The 20,600-nt window shown below is 33.8% G+C and overlaps 1 protein-coding gene across 7 annotated transcripts in view; it reads right to left on the minus strand.

Moving 5' to 3' along the window:
• The window catches only part of DGKB (diacylglycerol kinase beta), a 331,618-nt gene that overhangs the window by 212,337 nt on the left and 98,681 nt on the right, over positions 1-20,600 (minus strand). For 5 of the 7 annotated variants that reach the window (XM_015619344.2, XM_019005780.1, XM_015619345.1 and 2 more), the window contains 5 exons: positions 19,105-19,193; positions 18,908-19,024; positions 14,707-14,805; positions 7,176-7,208; positions 3,414-3,530 (listed from right to left, as the gene is read on the minus strand). In XM_015619344.2, coding sequence (XP_015474830.1) covers positions 3,414-3,530; positions 7,176-7,208; positions 14,707-14,805; positions 18,908-19,024; positions 19,105-19,193 — 455 coding nt within the window. The remainder of the gene's footprint in view (positions 1-3,413; positions 3,531-7,175; positions 7,209-14,706; positions 14,806-18,907; positions 19,025-19,104; positions 19,194-20,600) is intronic. The other 2 variants (XM_015619347.1, XM_015619346.1) reach the window with 1 other exon arrangement.

Genomic DNA, 20,600 nt, shown 5'->3' on the forward strand with positions numbered 1-20,600 from the left:
TGCTCAAAATCCTTATTCAGAATTCCTGAAATAAAAAAATTTGAAGATTTCATAAAGTATAAGTTAAGGCAGAACCTGAGAAGCATCACAGCTAGAGTTTTACAGGCATACTACAGAAATATGTATAATCCCACAAACATCTAAAAGCACTCTTCTTTTAGAAGGAAAAGTTAAGCACTGGTGTGTCAACTCTATTAACCATTTCACAAAAAAATATAATCAAATCTGTTCTAATACATACAAAAGTAATGGAAAAGTCCACAAATTCAGTGGTATTAAGCTTAGCATAAAAACCAACTCAGAATCACGTGGAGCAGTAAAGTGCTGTATGTTGAAACATATATCAAATTGCACAATACAGTGACGTTTGTCATATATTTAATTTTTACCTACTGTTTTAATCAATTTTAGTTATTTAGCCAATTCCCATGATGTTTATCCCTGTGAACTAAGTGTAAACCAATGGTGTTCATTGTGACAGAGATGGAATACCTACTGAAATCCCTTAGGACGCAGGTTAATTAATGAGACTCATCCTAAGGTTATACATGATCTATTACTTCCTCTAATTAGAAATAATAATCCTGATCATTATGCTGGTTAGCTAGAAAGAAGCAAGATGAATGTGCATAACTATGATTAATTGTCTTTAAGTCGTGCAGACCTCCACTGCCACTAAGTTATCTGCTCACTCTGTCTGATGGAAGGAAGGTTTGGGCTTGATCTTTTTCTCAACAAAAGCTAAGTGATGGACTTTTCTATTTCAAATCTTTTATTTCAAGACTCAATGAGATTGTTTAAAGGAGAAGGGTTTTGATCATCAAAAAAAAAAAAAAATCTAATAACTAGCCTGTATCCCACTCGGTTCCAAAATAAACTTTAATTAAATTTTTACAGCTTTTCCAAATTAATTTTCCAGATAACATACGGTATTTTTGTATAATGAAATGCAACTAAAGATTTAGACTAAATTAGTCAACATTTTCAAGCCCTAATCTAGCACAATTTCAAGGCAATCTTCATGATGTTATAGGACAAGTGACTTAAAGTAAAAAGAAAAAGGTGGTGAAGCACTTATATATAGTTTCTCCCATACTGAAAACAGAGGTCTAACAGCAGTAGTATGAAAATCTTTGCTTTGTTACCTTGGAGCTTAAATCATAAACAAATGCAATTAATATACTGATTAAGTTTTCTGACATAAAACCCTTGCTTACTGAAGATCTTGTTAAAATGAGACCATGCCAGCAGCATCAAAGTATTAGAAACAGACTAGCATGCCAGATATGGGAGAATTAGGATAGTATACTTTGATCAGATACAGAATGTTTTCTCCAGACCATCTTTGGGCAAAATACTAACATTAATTACCAGTTATATTTATAGCATCTTACATCTTTGTGAGAATAGTTAAAAAACTACACAATCTGTGAGGAAAAAAAGCCCTAACATTCTCATTGATCACACCCTTTCAGTAGGACAGCCTTCAAGGTCCACTCAGCCTTCACAATAATTACATTCAAAACAAGTCATCACTTTTAATGCCTATCAAAAATGAAATATTTGATGCTAAGATGAATTCCTGCTACTCAAAACCAATTTAAGCTATCTGTGAAAAACAAAGACCACAGTATAATCAGCAAATTAGTGCCATAACTGCAGAATTATTTCTAATGTTATCATAATGATTACCAGTACTGTGCCATGCACTGTATTACAAATGTGTCATTATTTGTAATACAGTGCATGAACACCAAGCATTTCAAAAAACACCACAAATATATTCAAAAATAATTCTACCATCTTTGTCCCCACTCCCTTTTTCTCCATCTCTACCAGCAATAAAGAAAAACAAGGATGAAACTCAGGCTTTTGATTCATCTTGGGAAGAGAAGATAAAACACAAGTTTTGGATCGCACTGAAAAACTTAGGGGAAATCTTATGACCTGAAAGCAGAACATACAATAATTTAAAGTTTTGTGTTGAAGAGTCAATGGTGTTAAAAGCTGCTGTTTTGAGTAGACCAATTATTATATCCTAGGCATGGTATCACATGAGTGGGAAATAGAGACAAAAAATAGCTGAAAATAAACTACGAGCATAAGTAATCTTATGCTTGGAGTAAACACAAAATTCATACTGATACATGGTGCTGCAACCAAAAGGAGATGCCAAAGATGCTCCTCTATCTAGACTACTTTGTCACACTGGAACTGTGTGGATATCATCCAAAAGTTAGAATAACACTGTGTTTCCTTTAGCAGAAACTTATTAATCACACTGCGACTGATTAGACAGAACTTGAGCCTTCTTTCAATTATGACTCTAGTATTTTTTTCTTCATGTTTCGTCACAGATGATCTGGATAGCAGTGAAGCCTCTGAAAATGGTAAGTACAGGAAGAGATTCTTGAAAGCAAGTATAATGATTGCTCTAATATCCAACTATACCATTATTGGAGCAGCCAAGTGACTGGATAGATTTTAGGGTTTCTGTTTCAGGATTTGTTTGGATTATTTTTCCCTTCTTTGGGTTGCCATAACAAGAATGTTTGACTAATCTAAAAGACAAAACAATACAATAAGCATTCCTATCCTGACACAAGATGAAATAATTATGAGGCATAATATAATTGATATATGGTAATGGAATATTTTTACTGAAGCCAAATTGCAACGTATCAAAAGATAAAGAGAAGAGACAATTATGTATATTAAATGATTATCACATTGTGATTATCATGATGATAATTTAACTCCTGAGAAAATAAAGCAGCAGAATCCTGCATATGGACATTGATTTCACTCAAAACTACCCATACCTCAAGGGAAAGAAGTCAGCAGTTCAGGCATATCTCTAAGTCACCAGCCCTAAATAACATTAGTTCATCACACACATGAGTTTTTCTTTCAAGCAGAAAAACTTCCATTTTTATTATAGCTATTGTTAGTAATGAAAACACGTTGCTTCTCACCACTGTTAATGCTGAGATGCCAAATACCCTACTTAGAAATACCTGGACAAATAGCACCCTTGAAGTTTACTCCATCCATTAATTAACAGGTCCAAATGAGAATAGTTAACAGTTATCAGGACAGACTTAGATTAATAATGTAAATTTACTCAACATTGCATGACACACACCAAAATAAACTAGTTCAGCTTCACCCCATGACAGAAGTGTTTTAGAGCTAGTCCTTTCTCCCCCTTAATGTCTTAGGAAATCCTGACAATGACATGAAAAGCAGATGTGTATCACAGGATTCCTGAACCAATGGAAGAATTTACTTATTGCCTTTTAAAATATGTAAAAGTGAAATATTACAAGAATGAATGTATATTTCACTTTAAACATATCTCACTCTTCATACCTAAAATTATCTGCTTAATATTAAAATAACAATAATCACACCTGAAGGCCTTGTCCATCTACAGTGACAGAATTTGCTCTTTGCATTTTGTTCCGTTCTCCCAGTTTGTTCATTTGCTGAGGGCAGCTCTTTTCTTTTTTCACTGTTGCTTGTCTTTCCTTGAAAAGAGAAAAGGAGAAAAGGGAACATTTTAACACATTATATATAATGCTGTACAACTGTAACTGAGACTGTACCTCCACAAAGTTGTTTTTTTCTTTTTTTGACTAGCAAGTAATGTCAGGCTTTGCTTTAATGAAAATGAGATCTCAGTCAAGTTAATACACAATGTCTGGCCACTTCACATAACATCTATCTATGTGTCTGGACATTCCATAATGCCTAGGCAATAGATGGATGAAAAGTGTGCAGTCACAACACAAATTAATGCAATGATGTGAGAAGATAATCTGACATTACCAGGATGCAATTCTGAAACTTGAAAGCCAATCATACTTGATTGTTTAATAAGCATATTGATAAGAGATCAGTAATTTTCAAAATTTCATCCTGACTGCTAGCAAAGGTTGGATGCTTCAAAGTACTTTACCAATTTGACAAAACATACCTGGTCTAAATGTACCATTGTAAATTAGCTGAGTGGCTTTTTATAAAACATGTATTTTATAATAGAAGGGAACCAGAATCTACATCAGATTCTAAGCTGTTGGCAACTTTTGATACTGATACATAGTACAATGAGATGGTTATTTGAAAGAGAAAAAAATCAGAATTCTTTTGTTACAATCATATTTTCAACTGTCACCATGCCATTTCAGAGAACTCTGCATGGAAAAAAAAGTACTCTTATTCTTTGTATCTCATTTATCCTATTTATAAACTGCACCCAGCATGTCCTTTTAGGTTGTCCAAAAAATGCACCATAAATTAAGACAGCAGATGTTTATCAAATAGAATCAGTGTCTCCAATCCCAATTGCACCCAAGCCACTTCCCTCCACTTCACAAGTGCAAGGAGGCTTTAAACTAGTCAAGGGAATGGGCTGGCACAAAGCTGCTGCACTAGAAAACGAGCATGAAGGACATTGTTGCACCCCCTGCAACTGCATGCAGTGACAAGTTCATTAAATGTTACCATTTACATTCCAGACCAGGCCGAACCTATCTCTGTGCTACCTCCAATAAAGCCTTAGGGATCCTAGGAGCAATTAATCCAGGAAACTCTTTCAGGAGCGGTTTTTACTGATAAGAAGCACTGACACAGATTCTGTCAGGAAGGGAGGAACTCTCAGCTTAATGCAGTAGCTTCTAACACAAATGTGGACCCTGAGTGTTTTTATACCATCATCAGTTTCTTTAACTGAGTCTGACAGAGTCTCTAAGTCTAGATCTGATGCAAAGAGTGGTCCAGGTCATCCTAGACTACGTTGGGTAGCCAAGTGCTTGGGAGAGGGGTGACAATCTGACCACATTTTGTATAAGGCATGGACACACCTACGCCACTGGGAAGAAGAAACCAACAGGGGAGTCTACTGTCTGTATGCAGTGAGATTCCCAAGAGGTTAGTTAACAGAGGTCCTGGATGCTTTGAGTAACTTGGGTGGTCCAAGACAAGATCCAAGACTAGACTGCAATACTATTGCTTTAAAGAGAGAACAGTAGAAGCAACTAGAGATATTCACCTTATCCTTAACCTCAGAAACAAAAACACTGGATGTATCACTGCCTAAGAAATCACCAGCTCTGCACATACTTATTTGATGATTTTTTTCAGAAAGTAGAACCAGGATGAAGCACCCAAAGAGAATGAAATATTTGAACTAACACAAAACATTTTGGACAATGGATTGGTTAATCCCAAGAGCAGCAAGCAAGATACTTCCTTATGAAGGAAGCTTCACGCTTCATTACAAATTTAAGAAGTTGCTCTGAGGTTTTAAACAACTTTGTGAATAATTACCCTTAAAAGTCACTACCTTTTATAAAAAGAAAGCATGCCCTGTTCAGTAGGATTTTACATTGTGGCCAAATCTGGCTCATGAATACTGCAATATCGTCAAAAATCAAATCAGATGTCAGTAAAGCAGAGAAAAAGCTAGTAAAAAATTGTGGTATCTAGCAAAAATCAGAGATGGAGAGTAAATTTTGAAAGGTCTAGGAAAATCTCAAGCTAAAGGAACATTTGTGATAATTCAAAGAAAAATTTAGCAGAAAGTAACAGACTAAGCACACTGGGTTTATGCATTTAGAGAGGTTAAAAAAAAAGTTCAAAAGAAGCCTTTATAATGTCTGGCACTAAAAATCTTCTTGTATGTATCATGCTGAGACCCATGCCCAAACTGTTATTAATGACTCAAGCAAAATGCAGTAACAAGTACACAAAGTTTTGGATACTGGGGTGATACAAATAGCAGCATGATACAAATAGCAGTAAATACCCTCAGTTGGCCTTGACTTTGTCATAGCAGTCCTATAACTGCTGCATTACCATTCCTTCCCCAGTTTCTATTTCCTGTCCCATAAGCAAAACCATAGCTTGATTCACAAAAACAATACAAGATTAGGTTATTATCTCAGGTAACATAAAGGAAAAAGAATATTCACGACACAGAATTGTCTAGAGTGTTAATAATATGATCAAAGACAGATACCTCATTATACCTCATTAACATTGAAACTCTTCACTGATGATTTTTGAAGAAAGTACAAATAAATTATTTCATATCACCCATTTTATATATCACCACAATACATGTCACCATGTCTATCAATAGTGCTCTTTTAAACATTTCTGAAGAAGTTGACAAGAGATTCTAGATTTCCTAGAGTTGTATATCCTATAATTTTTAGGTATGTGTCACACTAGTGAGGATTTGACTTAGTTTGTGTGACATAATGTGATGAATTGTATCGTACTTCTAATGAGTAAATCTGTTAATGGAACACAAGAAGATTTATCACCTCATTTAAAAAAAAAATAATTAAAAATTCTTACACAGACCCTTTCTTTAATGTATGAAATACCAGTTGTGCCTGACCTAGCATACCTTTGTTTTGGGAACTGAAACATTACTAATATATCAGAGAGTGTCAAGGAATAAGCAATTTAATTTTTAAAGTAGATAAAAATAGAAGACGATAAGAATGGATAAAAGCCTAAAAATTCTAATATAGTTAAGAAAAATTTGACATGCATTGGAAAAATGGTTTTATGAAATGCAAAAATTTATCTTTCAATTTAAAAATATTTCTGTAAGAGTTGTGCTATTTTTAATACCTTGCTAAATAAAGCGTACAAAACGATCAATGTATCTGTGAACCATTTTTTTTTTAGTGAACATGCATGAGGTTGACAGAGATACCAAATACAGCAATTTAGATGCTATTGTACATTTTGATGGCTCAAATAATGAAGCTTTTTGTTCTTCTGGTATGTGCTGGTGCACATATCTTCTAAAATAGTACTTATCACAACAATTTTTTTTTCCCACCCCTTTTTGCCCTTCTCATGTCTTATTTTCCCCCTTGAATTCCCAAGGAATTGGAGTCAATATTCATTAGCTGGAGCTTCTACCACTCAGGACTGCTCCAGAGAGACCACTGAAAGGTGATAATTATTCAGTTGCATCTTTTCCACATTCCAAATCAGAAAATAATTTACAAATAAGACAGGACTTTCCAAATAATAACCCAGAATATCATCTCTAGATTTTCGGTTCAGCCCCAAAATGCACTTCATAGCAGAATGTACAATATCATGAGCTGTTAGTACTCGAGCATTCATGGATGCCTCCCGCTACGCACCTCAGGGAGCAAACCTCCTAAAGTGGGAAGCGTCTGTTGGAAAAAGAGAATGTTAGGCTGCAGTACCAAACAGCTGGGATGGCAAAGGGCATGGACAGAGTGTTCACAAGGCACCCTGCAGCAGTCATACTTAACAACATGCACGGTACTTTGTTACGCTTTTGCACAAGTGGACTTTCCCGATGTTTTAGCTGTCCTATTACATAATTTACACTCTGGAAAGTATGTGTGGGACCATTTTAACAATATTACAATAGCTAAGAGTATTAGAAAACATGAAGACTTCATTCTTTTGAATAGCAGAAAGAGATACTTGATACCTGGAGAGCTATTTTAATTTTATTTTCCAGGTCTGAATTCTCATCCAAATCAAGGAATCTTGTTTAAAAAGCTGCCTTCTGCTACAATTAACAAGCTGTATATCACTAATCTTCAAAAACTACTTATATTCTTTCTTTATATAGAGGTAGAATCTTTTACTTTACATGAAACACTAACATTTAGAAATACCATACTCTATCACAGCTGTTAGGGTAAAAACAGATGCATAATTACTAAAGGCTTACTAGAAAGCTGCCTCTTTAACTGCTGAAACAGAATTCAGGGCAAATAACAGCAACAAGTGCTTTTTCTCACCTTGCTTTTTAATCAATAACTGCAAATGTATTTTTTCTGGATTATTTCCTACACAAGATTATTTAAATCAATGTATTTCATAACATGAAACAACAATGTACTTATACATTATACAGGATTAAAAACTCATTAATAAATGCTTAATACCATTACACAGTTTGTCAGGTAGCAGCTTAAAACTTGAAATTACTTCTGTATGATAATTACTTCTTCTATTACATGTATTTTTGGATGAAACATACACCCTATTTGGGCATGGGGTTGCATAACAAGAGAAGTATATTTTTAACTTATGCATAAACTAAAATAGTTATTCAAAAACATCTTATTCTAGAACTCCAAAAGTTCATATAAGATCAGACAGAATGTATGGAATACCACATAGAGATATCCTCAAATGTCTGCAAGATGAAGGCCATGGAAATTTAAATACATGACTTGAATACCAAACTGATGCTTTGGGGCTCTTTTTAAGGAGCTTTAAGGGAAGTTGCTCCATGATTCCTCAGAGCTATTTTGTTTAATGACATGGGAATCTTTAAAAACATGATAATAATAATAGATTATTAATAGTATTAGGTACTCCTAGACTGTAATTTTGTAAACCAATATAGCATTCAAGAGCCTGCTTACAAAATTCCCATTCCATGAAATCTCTGTCCATAATTATTCAATAACCAAAGAGAATTAAAGATTCAAAAATCCTGAAAGCTAAAAAAAACCACACATCACCACTATGCCAAAACCATGGTGGGCAATCTATCTGTAGTATCTATTAGATATCACTATCTGATCACTATCAGCATCACTACTTACCCAAGTAACTGTGATTCAAACATTTTGAAAATTCATTTTACAACTTCTCCACATTTCCAGCTCTGTGTACATGCTAATCAAAAGAGCCTATATTAGAACACCACATCATGCTGTCTTGAAAGCTCTTAGAGCTGTAGTACAATACCCAGCTCTTAATCCCTAGGCAGAAGCTAAAAGTCATCCTGTGGACAAGATTATTAACCAATTCTCAGCAAAAATACTTTCCAGTGAGCTGCATATGCCCATACTATAAAGGAAAGTCAAGGCTTCTAATTAATTTGAGAGCTGTCTTGAGAAAAGCATTCGCTTCTAAGGAAGAAAAAAAAAAAAAGGAAAAATCACATTACACTATTGAGAAGATAGCATTTTGCCACTCATAATGCTGGTAGCCAAAATGCATGCAACAAGACAAGGCTGGAATGGAGTAAATGCATTTAAGAATAACTTCTAAAACTGCTGATTGTTCCTTCTTCTGAACAAAGAATCATTATGTGATAACTTTATAAATATACTTTGCGGTCCTTTTTTGGCTTGTCTAAATAAAAAGATAAAGAATTACACACCAAATCACAATCAAATCTTTCTCATTTGGCATGTTGGCCTTTGTTCATTCAGTTTTCTGTAGACAACTTGCCTTACATCTTGTACCCATTCAATACATGCATCAAAATATGGTCCAAGACTTTCAACTGTATTTGTAACTCCAACTTGGGCTATAGCAGCTGATTATATACACTGTCCAAGAAAGACAAAAGTGTTGGAAAAGAATTGTGAAAATAAAATCATCTGAAACTCCAGTGGGAGAGGATGGAAAGAATAAATGTAGACAGTAGTGATGAGCTGTGGGCAGGCAACTAGATATAACTTAAAATGATTGAATGGCTGCCATTTCAGTTTATCAGCATCTTATTACTTTAACATTGAACTGTGTTTGTCGAACAGCTAATTAGTTAGGAAGATACATTTTCCTCCAGGGCAATTATTAATTTCCTTCTGACTTCAAAGAAATGAAAAAGCTCTTAGTGTAGATAAGGACACCATTATATTTCAAGTCTGATTTAGATTCTCAGAGAACTCAAGCTGCAATATGAAACACAATTGAAAAGGGAAAAAGTGGTTTGTTTTGTTTTTTAAATCTCTCTCAGTTGCTATGTCATTACTTATTATTCAACAACCAGATCTAAATTCAACTCCCCTCCCCCAAGCATATATATTCAAATAACTTTTTTTTTACAGTATCTTTCTTCAGAAACTCATGATAAGGCTAGTACTCAACTTCAAAGGATTGAGTTGCTCATAAAATGTTTACACACTGCACTGACTTTCTGTGCTCCATGTTGAGCTTGGATTCAACTGATCTCTACTATTATAAAAACAGAAGAATTATTTTAGGATTAATAACTGGAAAGGGGATTAAGAAAGCTCATTCTCCAACCAGGCACTGCTAATTCCCTTTCTCTCTCTCTCTACAGCTCTGCTTTCCTATGTGAATACGTCTACATACCTCACAGGAAAATAGTATTAGTAAAACATATTACGAGACATGGAAAAAATATCTATTGAACTATGTTGCAATTCCAACTCAGCCAACAGCTATTCTATCTAGTCTAAATACTGACAGTGAAAGAAAATTCTTACACAGTATTTTCAACAGAATGTCAATATACTTGCTACATTTACATTATATATATTGCAAAAGTTTGAAGCTATAGATCGAAATGCATATTGTTCAGTTGAATAAGGCACATTTCCTATCTCAAACATTTGTAATCTGCCATGTATATTGTTCTACAAGCCTAAATAGAACTAGACATAAACAAAAGATTTTGAACATTTATGGTTTTGTACAATAAAATACCAAAAGAATCAGATATATCTGTTTCCACTTCCAAACTATATAACCATCTATATTTTAAAATAAGAGGTCAATTGAACTCGACTTATGATAGTATTTTATATTAGTGTATATAAACAGATGTACACTATGATGTATAAAAATTGCATATATTTTATATACATCCATTTATATCTGTATACATATTCCATATTGACATACACTGTATTTATGCTTAGATAACTTTGTCCTAAAATGGTATAACACCTTTACTACCCAAAACAAAAGTCAAATTCATTCACAAGAGAAAAGAAACAAAATGGAAATTGTTTCAAACTTTATATCATGATGACCCATTTTTTCACAGAATATAAAACAACGAAGTTGGATATCAAAACACAAAGATATATACCCAGTTTTAATTTTTCTTTTTTTATTTCTTACCTTCAATATTATACCAGAGCCCACCTTTGAAATTATGTGGTTACTACGGGGACAGAGATAATTGCCATATAGTAATGCTCACATTGTTAGCAAGGTACCTTATGTTTTACAATTTGTTCTTTCATTTTATTTTTATTCCACAATTAACAGTTTTAATTATGATTTTAAAAAATAATGCTAGAAATTAAGTGAAAGAAATTAATTGTAAAAATCACATATACAATAGAAGAATCAAAATCATCATGGACTGTAAAATGAATACACATTATTATTTATTAAATAGTAAGCTATTATTGGTTGGTTTTTCACTACCCAGGGCTGCATCTATTTTAGTGGGAAATTGAAAATCTAATTACTTTTCTACAGACATAAGGAAAAATTAGAACATCCTATATGTTTATCAGTAAAGGGGGCAAGTAAAGGAAGGCATGAAATGAAGACAAAATGTATGCTAGCATTTTTTCTTTTCTGCCTTATAAAGGGACAGGGTGAGGGAAACTGTCTCATAAGCAGAGACCAATCTTGTTTTCTTCACTACTCACTCATCTCATTCCAATACCCAGTTTTAAACCTGGTTATGATCTAATTCTGTACTCCTGGTAGGCTAGGATTCAATTGAGTTAAAGATTTTTAAACTCACTGCCAGTCAACCTTATCATGAACTTTCATTATGTGCATGTAATTAATTGGGTCCAATGAACAATATCAGTACTGAGTTATAGACTTTTTCCCCCCCACCATATAATTAGAATATAATTACCCACAGGATATCAGAATGATGCAAAACCTTTCCTCTAAATGTGCCCTCATTAGGAAACAAGTCTCAATGTACATTTATTCAATCAGTATGAATTAATTAAAATGTTACTGAAATAAAAGAGAGTAACATTAAAGTGTATCTGACATCTATTAAAAGACTATCACTTGAGATCTGCACACAGTTTATAACAAAACTCATTTAACTCGAACAAAAAACTTCACCACACAACAAGCCTCATACAGCGTAAACAGGAAAGTAAAAAGGACTAAAAGTTGACAGACTACATTTTACTAAAACATTTAAAATTGATGCAGTGAGACAGGAAAAATCTTTTTAAGACATTGAATCTACACAGATACGTGATGTTTTCATGATGTACACATTATCAATTACATGAGTTTCCCAACTGAAATTTTTTCAACTGGCAATGTAGCTTATCATATTTAACATTTGACAAGATCTATTTTGCGCAGTTTTGGAGATGGGAGGACCCTTATTTAACTTAAACCAGCCATCTAACTTTCACATGATGAGGCATTTTGGGTCTCCCTCCAGCAACTAAAAGTCACTCGGCTGAGAGACTGTTTTGGTAACACTGGTAACACACAGTTCTGTGAAATCCAATGTATGAAAAAGTCCTTTAACTCTGTAGAAATTGTTGAGGCTGGAGTTCACAAGAACTGAAGAAATGAGACATGAGAAATGTTGGATGAAAAAGGCAAAAATGTTAATGTCGCTAGCTCTGCAAAAAAGAGATGAGAAGGGATTTACTCTGTACTCCTGAAGGAAAACTTAGGAGAAGGCATCTTGTTCTGAGAAGAATACTGCAGTCTTCTAGAAGAAATCTGAGCTTACAAAGTTACAGGTGGAAGGGAGGGCCAACATTTTCAGGAGATTAAAGATACAAGATTTTTCATCTCGCTATTTTCATTATATTTTATGGGAGAAGAAAATCCATTCTTCTCTAACACCTCAAAATACTCAAGGATATGCCTGGCACAGCAAGCATTATGGTTATCTGCTTTTATTTACCTTCCACATATACACAGCATTGCAAGACTATTAATGTTCAGGTGATCACTGAAGCTAAATGTGTGACCTGGGTGAAGGACCCTTCCACTGTCAGATTTGGATGTCTGTACACATAGCTTTTATTAATAGTCACACTTCCTATTGCATGGTTAGACAGTTTTCACAAGAAGATATTCACTAGTTTTATATATTTACTGCTGTTATTACCGAATCTCACATACATTGAAGTATGTTTCTCAAAAGGAATCCCCATAACAGGAAATGGGAGACACTAATTAAAAAATTACTAACACAAATTATATGTACACTATAACCAATCACTTTTAGAAGAAGTTATTATTAGCTAGGTCAGTGAGGTAGTCTTTGTAACATAATTAAACTCAGGATTTTAGTGCATTTTTGGGAGAAACTACTAGATGAACAAATATACTACAAGATTATAAAGTCCCCATTAAATCACGGTAAAATATATTTTCAATTCCTAACAATATAAATTGTGCTAAAATACATGTCTTGTGTTGCACTGGTAGTAACATGATTCCAAAACAGGAAAACATATTTATTTCTGCTTATGCCTTGAAAATTTGGAGATAAAACAAACCTATTCAGGGGTGATTTAACTCTAGAGTGCTTCTACATATCCTCTAAACAACTTAACTAAACTCCAATTGTGGAATAGAAAAAACTTAATTCCTCTATTCCTCTTCCTCTCCTGAAAAGAAAATGCAGTTATGCCAATATAACTGAAGATAAAATTTCATGCTGATGATTCATTCCATTTATACCAATGGCAAATGATAAATAACATTAAAATGAAAACAATAGCCCAATAACAGAATCATAATTTCCAGATCCAAACTTTTAACGTATGACCTCAAATCCTGAAAATTAAATAAGGTAATACAGAATATAACCATCCAACAAACTTAAAATAATACTTTATAACTATTAATCAGAACATGTCCAGATAATACCAAAATATCATAGAGACAAACTACAAAGCCACTTTTATGACTTACAAAAATATTTAAATATTTAATAAATATTAAAGGCAGGTTTCCATTGTATTGTTTCATTGAGAGCAATGGAATAATTCCACTTTACACATGTAGAGGGACAAAGTCTAACATCTGTACCTTAACAGATTTATAAACAAACAGCCAAACGGATTCATTAGAAAACAAGTAATTTACAATAGACACGAATATTCTTCCTAGTGATCAGCAACTGGTTTTAGATTAGGATGCATATTTTATTTTTTTATCTCCCCTCAATAAATTACACTTTCTTAAGTCCAAGCATTTCTTACACTTACTATGAAATACATTTAAAGCAGACCACTCATCTGTTCTCTTATGAACATGATGATGCTATGACTTTCATCAGCATAAAATATCCAATTTAATATGTGAATACATAAGTTAATTCTCAAGCTCTTTTTAATGATAAGATGGTCAGCTCTTTTCTATACAACCTACACACAGCATGCATTTTTATTTTCATTGAATTGAGTTATTGTTTTTGTGGACAGAGAAATTTACTGTCCACGACTGCAGAATAAAATATACCATAATGTTGATGCATAGCTTACTGCAAGACCAGTGTCATCATTCTAGGTAACCTCCGGCTTAGATCAGAGACCTCAGCATTGCAGATATACAATATGCATCCCAAGCAAAAACTGCCCATAAGAATAACTTCATTATTCTGGGAAGTTGGATCTATAAAAGATGTAAAATGTAGAAGTGTTCTGCCTATACAGTTTCTGGTAAGTACAGTCTGAATAAGTGATAAAACCTGAGTCAGCTTCAGTTATAATAAGCCCTACAGAAAGTTTATTCTCACATGAAGGAAAATGCAATATGCAGAGGGTAAAACACACTTATGCCTACAAACCCATCACCCAGGATTTCACATTGTGTTTCAGGTTTACATAGACCTGTGAATTTAGCAAATACCTGGCAGTCAGTCCCAGCAGCGTTTTAAAAATTAACATACAGACAACTCACCAATACTACTGGGCAGATTGATGTGGGTGGTAAAATATGGTCCTTCAAAGGTCCACAGTCACATTCAGGTTTCAGATGTGAAGCACACTTGTTATGCAACTACATGAAGAAAGAAAATGAAAATTTAACTTAAAATTTGACTATTATAGCATAAGAAAATGGGCATCCTAGAATGAGGTGAGTTTCATTAACTTAAACATTGCTAAAGTACTGGAAAGAAAATGAAACACACTGCAGTGGAAAGCCCCCCAGGACAGACAAAACTAACAGATTTATATGGAAGTGAAGAATGATAGCTGAAAGTATTTTCCAATTTGGAAAGTGTATGCGTGGATCAGCACACAAAATAAGAGCACTGCACAGCAGTACAGTAACATCAGCATACTGTGACTGGAGACCACAAACTGCAGTTCAGGAGAGAGCTTCCTGCACTGAGCCAGGAACTTCTGTTCTACACTACCAATGAGTAATTCAAGGCAGCTTTTGGCACTCTTGGTGTAACTCTGCTTCCTTCCTGAAGCTGATAGGCACTACAGATTCAAACACAAAAGAAGAACACAGGAATATCCTCCATTGGGTAAATTTTGGTCCTGATTGTATCAGTTTTCAGGTTTCCATTGACTGATGAGGAACTGGAATTGCTCTCCTTTTTCTAATTTATGCTTAGAATTCATCAAGTTTTCTTGAAAGCAATGACAACAGCTCTACTGTGAAAACATGAAAAGAATATCCTCAGGTCTGCTGAGTGGAAGAGCATTGGCTGACTTCTGCTTTGTTACAGAGGCTGAATGAATAAATGTGCATCAACCAGGAACATAAAATGGTATCAAGCAATGGTAAATGGTGAAATATTTTGCATTAGCAATCAAGAGTTCTTGTTCAAAATTTAGAGTTTAACTCATTTCAAATGACTAAATATTCAGCCACACAGTACAAAGGAAGAGTTGTGTGCTTGGATCATGGAAAGCATTCACATTTAATTGGTATACTTCACAATATCATTAGAGATAGAACAAAATAAAATTAATATTGTAAATTTTTGTGGAAGTTTCTTTTTCCAGATGATGATCATAAAGGTCTTTTCCAACCTAAATTATTCTGTATTTTTATCTCTGTATAAATTTAATAAAATTAATGAATGTTTCAGAAAGCATCCATTTCCCATAAAGACAGATGTTTTAGAAAGGATACGTATATTTACAATAAGGAAATATAATCAGGCTAATAAATATCAGGAGTTGTGAGGTAAAAATCTTATTAACAAGTGATTTATCTAGTATAACAGGTAGCATACAGCATTAGTTCAACAGGTTCAGAAGCTGTTACAAAACCTTTAGTTCAATGCCTGCATCTCTTAATTATGTTTTTTCAATGACTGACTCATTTTCCTTTAAATGGTTTAACTCACGTGAACTCTCAAAATTACAATACAATCATCCCAATTGCTGATGTATATAAATTTTACTGGCAATATGGTCTTCATAAAATTATCTGGTACAGTTAATTTTGACATGACATTTCTGAATTTTGAACAGAATGGCACCTAATATTAGCCTTGTCCATATTAATTTAATCAGTAAAGTTACCTTTTAAGGCAGTTACTTAGCAACAGAAAATAAAAGTCTAAAGAGTTTCGATTTACTCTGAGTATTAAAGCCTTATTGTGAGGGTATTTTGGTAGCCTTGTAATCTAAATTATTTGTCATGCTAATTCTCTGCCTCAGTGGTAAGGCTACTTGTACCATAATTAATGCACACCAGGCCATGTTACATCAAATAAAAGTATCTTCACACATTCAGTGGTAATTAGCAGCTTTGCTACTCAGTGGCATGCAAACTTATCTATGAAAAAATAGCTTAATCTTCTTATTAGTCTCTGCTGATCTCTGACAACAGAATTGGCATATTGCAACTAACAGAAAAGGTAGAAGAAAGGTAGGTTTGATGAAAATAACACTTTGATACAAATAAATAAAATAATATGCATGCCTCTCAAAAAACCCTGTATTTTAGCAGGTTTTAAATATATTTCCCCAAAATTCCCTTATTGTAAGCCTATCTCTGTGAGGGAGAATATGACCTCCCTCACAACCTGCAAAGCAGGAAGAAGTGTATTTGCTGGAGAGAAGATCGGGGGGAAAAGACTTTACATGACCATGGTGGGGAACTACAAATTATATGGAAGAGGGATCATGGATTTGGCTGAAAAGTCAGTATAGCAAGCCTCCTCAGTCAGAAACACCTCTAAGTTTTGGGACTTGAGTCAGTTATTTGACATCAGAAGTGACCTTATTCAGTTGTAAGTACAGATATATTTAAAATGCATGAAAGAGGCTCAGAATTAGTTCTGTAATAAAGAGCATCCCCTTTGATTATAAGTTGTAAATGTGCAGTACCACGAGTTGAAAAATACATTAAGGATGTGATGGTAATTATATAATCTCAGAATATCCATTCAAAAATCATGCATCTGTTAGAAATTTTTTTTCTGTAATTAAGGTGTTACTAGTAGAAAATTAAAACATTGAAATAGAATATATCAAATGAATAGAATTGCAAGTGAATAGGAGTTTGAAATGTAATTTGCAGTATTTAAAAATACTCATTCTTCAGTTGTGTCTAATTCATATCTGAATCTATAAAAAGAAACAAAATATTATTAAATTTATTTGAAAATAGGCAATTGCTTTTAAAAAACGCTTTAAATTACTGATGGAAATAAATTGAAAAATTGTAAACCCTAGTGCCAACATTTTCAATTTCAGCGGTGAAAAAACACACACCCATTTTTAATTGGAACTTTGACAGCTATTTAGACATTTCAATAAGCACAAAAGCACCCAAGATATTTTCACAAGAATTTAACATTTAGAGTGATTTAAGTTACAAATAATTTCTCAGAACTTCTTCAGTGAATAACAGTTCTTACGAAAACTCTCTGAATCTTGATATACAACTTCAAGGAGTAAAAAAAAAGAGTACAAATCTGGTCCAGGTCCACATGAACTAATGGGAAAATTTATACTGTAGAAAGACAGAATCTTTCTTTGACTTTAAAAGTCAATATATGTTACATAATCTATATTTCTTGAATGATATATACATATTACACAGGTGTAAACACTTCTGTATCTACAGCAGTACACCCTTATTTTTCTTGCTACACACATATAGCCATTGCCTAAGTTTAATTATCTACATGCAGAACATTTTGGATTGGGTGTTTTACTCTTTACATAAATTATCCAAATTTTGACAGCAATCTGGATCACATATTTGCTTTCTTCTAAAATATTGTTTTTTAAGTAATCATAACAGCTTATCACTGAAAGCATCCTGGATCTATTTTCTTTGATGATGTTTCATAATTTGTATTCTTGTGTTAAGAAAATATGTCATAAAACATCCAAACTTGTATGTCTAAAACAAACATTCACTAATGCCTCAGTCTTGTATTATTATTTAAAGCACTGAACAAACAACTGCTGTTCCGTAACAACAATAATAATGGTATCAGCAAAACCAGCAAATACACACGAAGAAGGCTGAAATCTCTCCCCATTTAGATTTAAATCCTGCCCTGGCTAGAAACAGAAATACTGGCATTGCTCCTTCTAGCATGAAGATCTCACTTATAAGGGCAGTGTTCCCTGAATGTCATTAGTTCCAGTTACTGGTTCCTGCTGAATAAGGAGCGCACAAAAGTTGTATATATTTGACTTGGTGCACAGATTAGTATATTATCAACTTGTCTCTGCTATTATTCCCAGACACTTGGAATCAGTGTATCCTATAAAACGTCCTCAAATTCATTTGCCTGTCAGCATACCACCAATTAGACATAGTGTCACAGTGACCTTGCTTTTTCCTGGTACTGAAAACTCTTTTGTAATCTTTCTGTAGTGTAGATTGGGAATTCTGCTCTTTAGTGGCACATATTATTTTCATATGGATATTGTCATGAAGCAAATTTGCTTCATGACATATTGAAATAAGCATTTCATGACATAAAATGAGTGTATTTTCTTGCCACAATTAACAAGTCCTAAGCATACTCTGCATATACCATTCCTTGAACACACACTAGCCATTGCTGATGACTAAACTGAATGAGACATTTCAGATTATGAGGCTACAGAAAGACATCCAATGATTTTTATCTCTGGAACCTGTGTGGAATGTATTACAATAGTATACTCACTGTAATCTGACACCAAACACAATGAAGTCCAGTCAAACCTTGGTAACACTTTATAGTTTTGTGACACTTATCACATTTTGTTGGACAGTTTCCTTCTACCCAAAAATGGTGCATTACCTGCAAAATAAAAATGTGAATATACATAGAGTTACTAAATGAACAGGCACATGGCAAAGTTAGTGGTACCCCAGACTTACATCAGTATTCTTTTTAGACTTCACATATGTTTTGATGCAAGATGCAGGAGCTCTGGAGACACAGCGTTCATGGACTGTATACTTGCAAACTGAAAAAAAAAGACACATTATTAGATGTTGAGGCAATGATGTTTCTCACTACATTTCTATGAAACAAATAACATTACCAGCTAAATAATCAATCCAATCAGTCAATGAAAACTCAAACTAGACTGCTTTTTCCATGGAATACAAAAGGCAAATTAGAACAGGAAATATTATGCAAGTGAGAAATCCAAGAATACACTATCATTGCATAACAGGAACTGCTTAATTAAATCAGACCTCACTAAATTTTTTCACAATAATTCCCAAATGACAAAAATATTAAAGACAAATTGGTGACTGCCAAATGGTTTGTGTCATTTGCTCGGAGGAAGAAACGTGTATTTTACAAACTATAGGCTTGAGAGCAGCTGGCAAGCACAAAAATAAAAGCCAATGAATTTATGTTGTTTCTACCACTGATTTATAAATCAGAAATGGCTGATTAGTCCATTCTTGAATAGAAACTGTTGTCATGCATTCCATGTAATCACCATAACTTTGACTCTTGTTTTACAAAATACCAACTCCTGAGAAGCCTTTTTTTTTTCCCTAAGTCCTACAACTCCAGTTTTAGGTAGCTGCTATTGCTGCCCAAGTCTGTAAAGATCATGCTATCTGCATTTGGGAAACATACAATACAGGGTACAATGCAAACCTCTCCTGACTTTAATGATACAACTGTGCCAAGATGAGGAAATAATGCTACAGCTTATGCTGCATTCAGTAGAGTCAACTAATAAAAACTGAGAATGAATTTCTCCCGGCATGGTATATGTCTCAGGCTTTTGACCTCGAGAGCAATTAAGCACAAAGTACTTCTAAACACCTTGCTTGCACCTATTACACAAACCCAGTGGGAGGCGCAGCCATTAATCAGACAAACTGCAGGGAGTAACATTGTTGATTGGACCATGGAGGGATGGTGAGGACCCCTGTGGTTCCCCCCTTTTTTTTTTTTTTCCTCCCACACAATCTGAAATGCAAATAATGAAATCTATAGCAATGCTTTGAAAATATACTGGAGAAAAAGCTTAGCTAAATAAGGAAATAGTGGAATAGTTTTGCAAGTAGACTCATGCCTCTTGCTGCATGAAGTAATTGAAAGGAACATGTTCTTCAGATACTCTGAGACCATTGTTCTCATAAATGCCAAGCACAACAATAAATACATTCTCAAAAGACACACTGCAGAAGAAAAAAATTCAGGTCTTGCAAAACTTGTCTTTTTGGGACAGTTTATATAACTGTTATATATTTATATACCCATTTCTGATAAGTATTGAAGGTAATCATTATTCGCTCAATAGAACTCTCCTTCCAACATACATGGGTCTTATTTTTTCACAATATCAGTCTGACAAAAAAAATATATTAAAGAATGTAAAATTTCAAGATCTAATAGCCAAATC

The sequence above is a fragment of the Parus major genome, chromosome 2 (assembly GCF_001522545.3).
Source record: "Parus major isolate Abel chromosome 2, Parus_major1.1, whole genome shotgun sequence".
NCBI lineage: Eukaryota > Metazoa > Chordata > Aves > Passeriformes > Paridae > Parus > Parus major.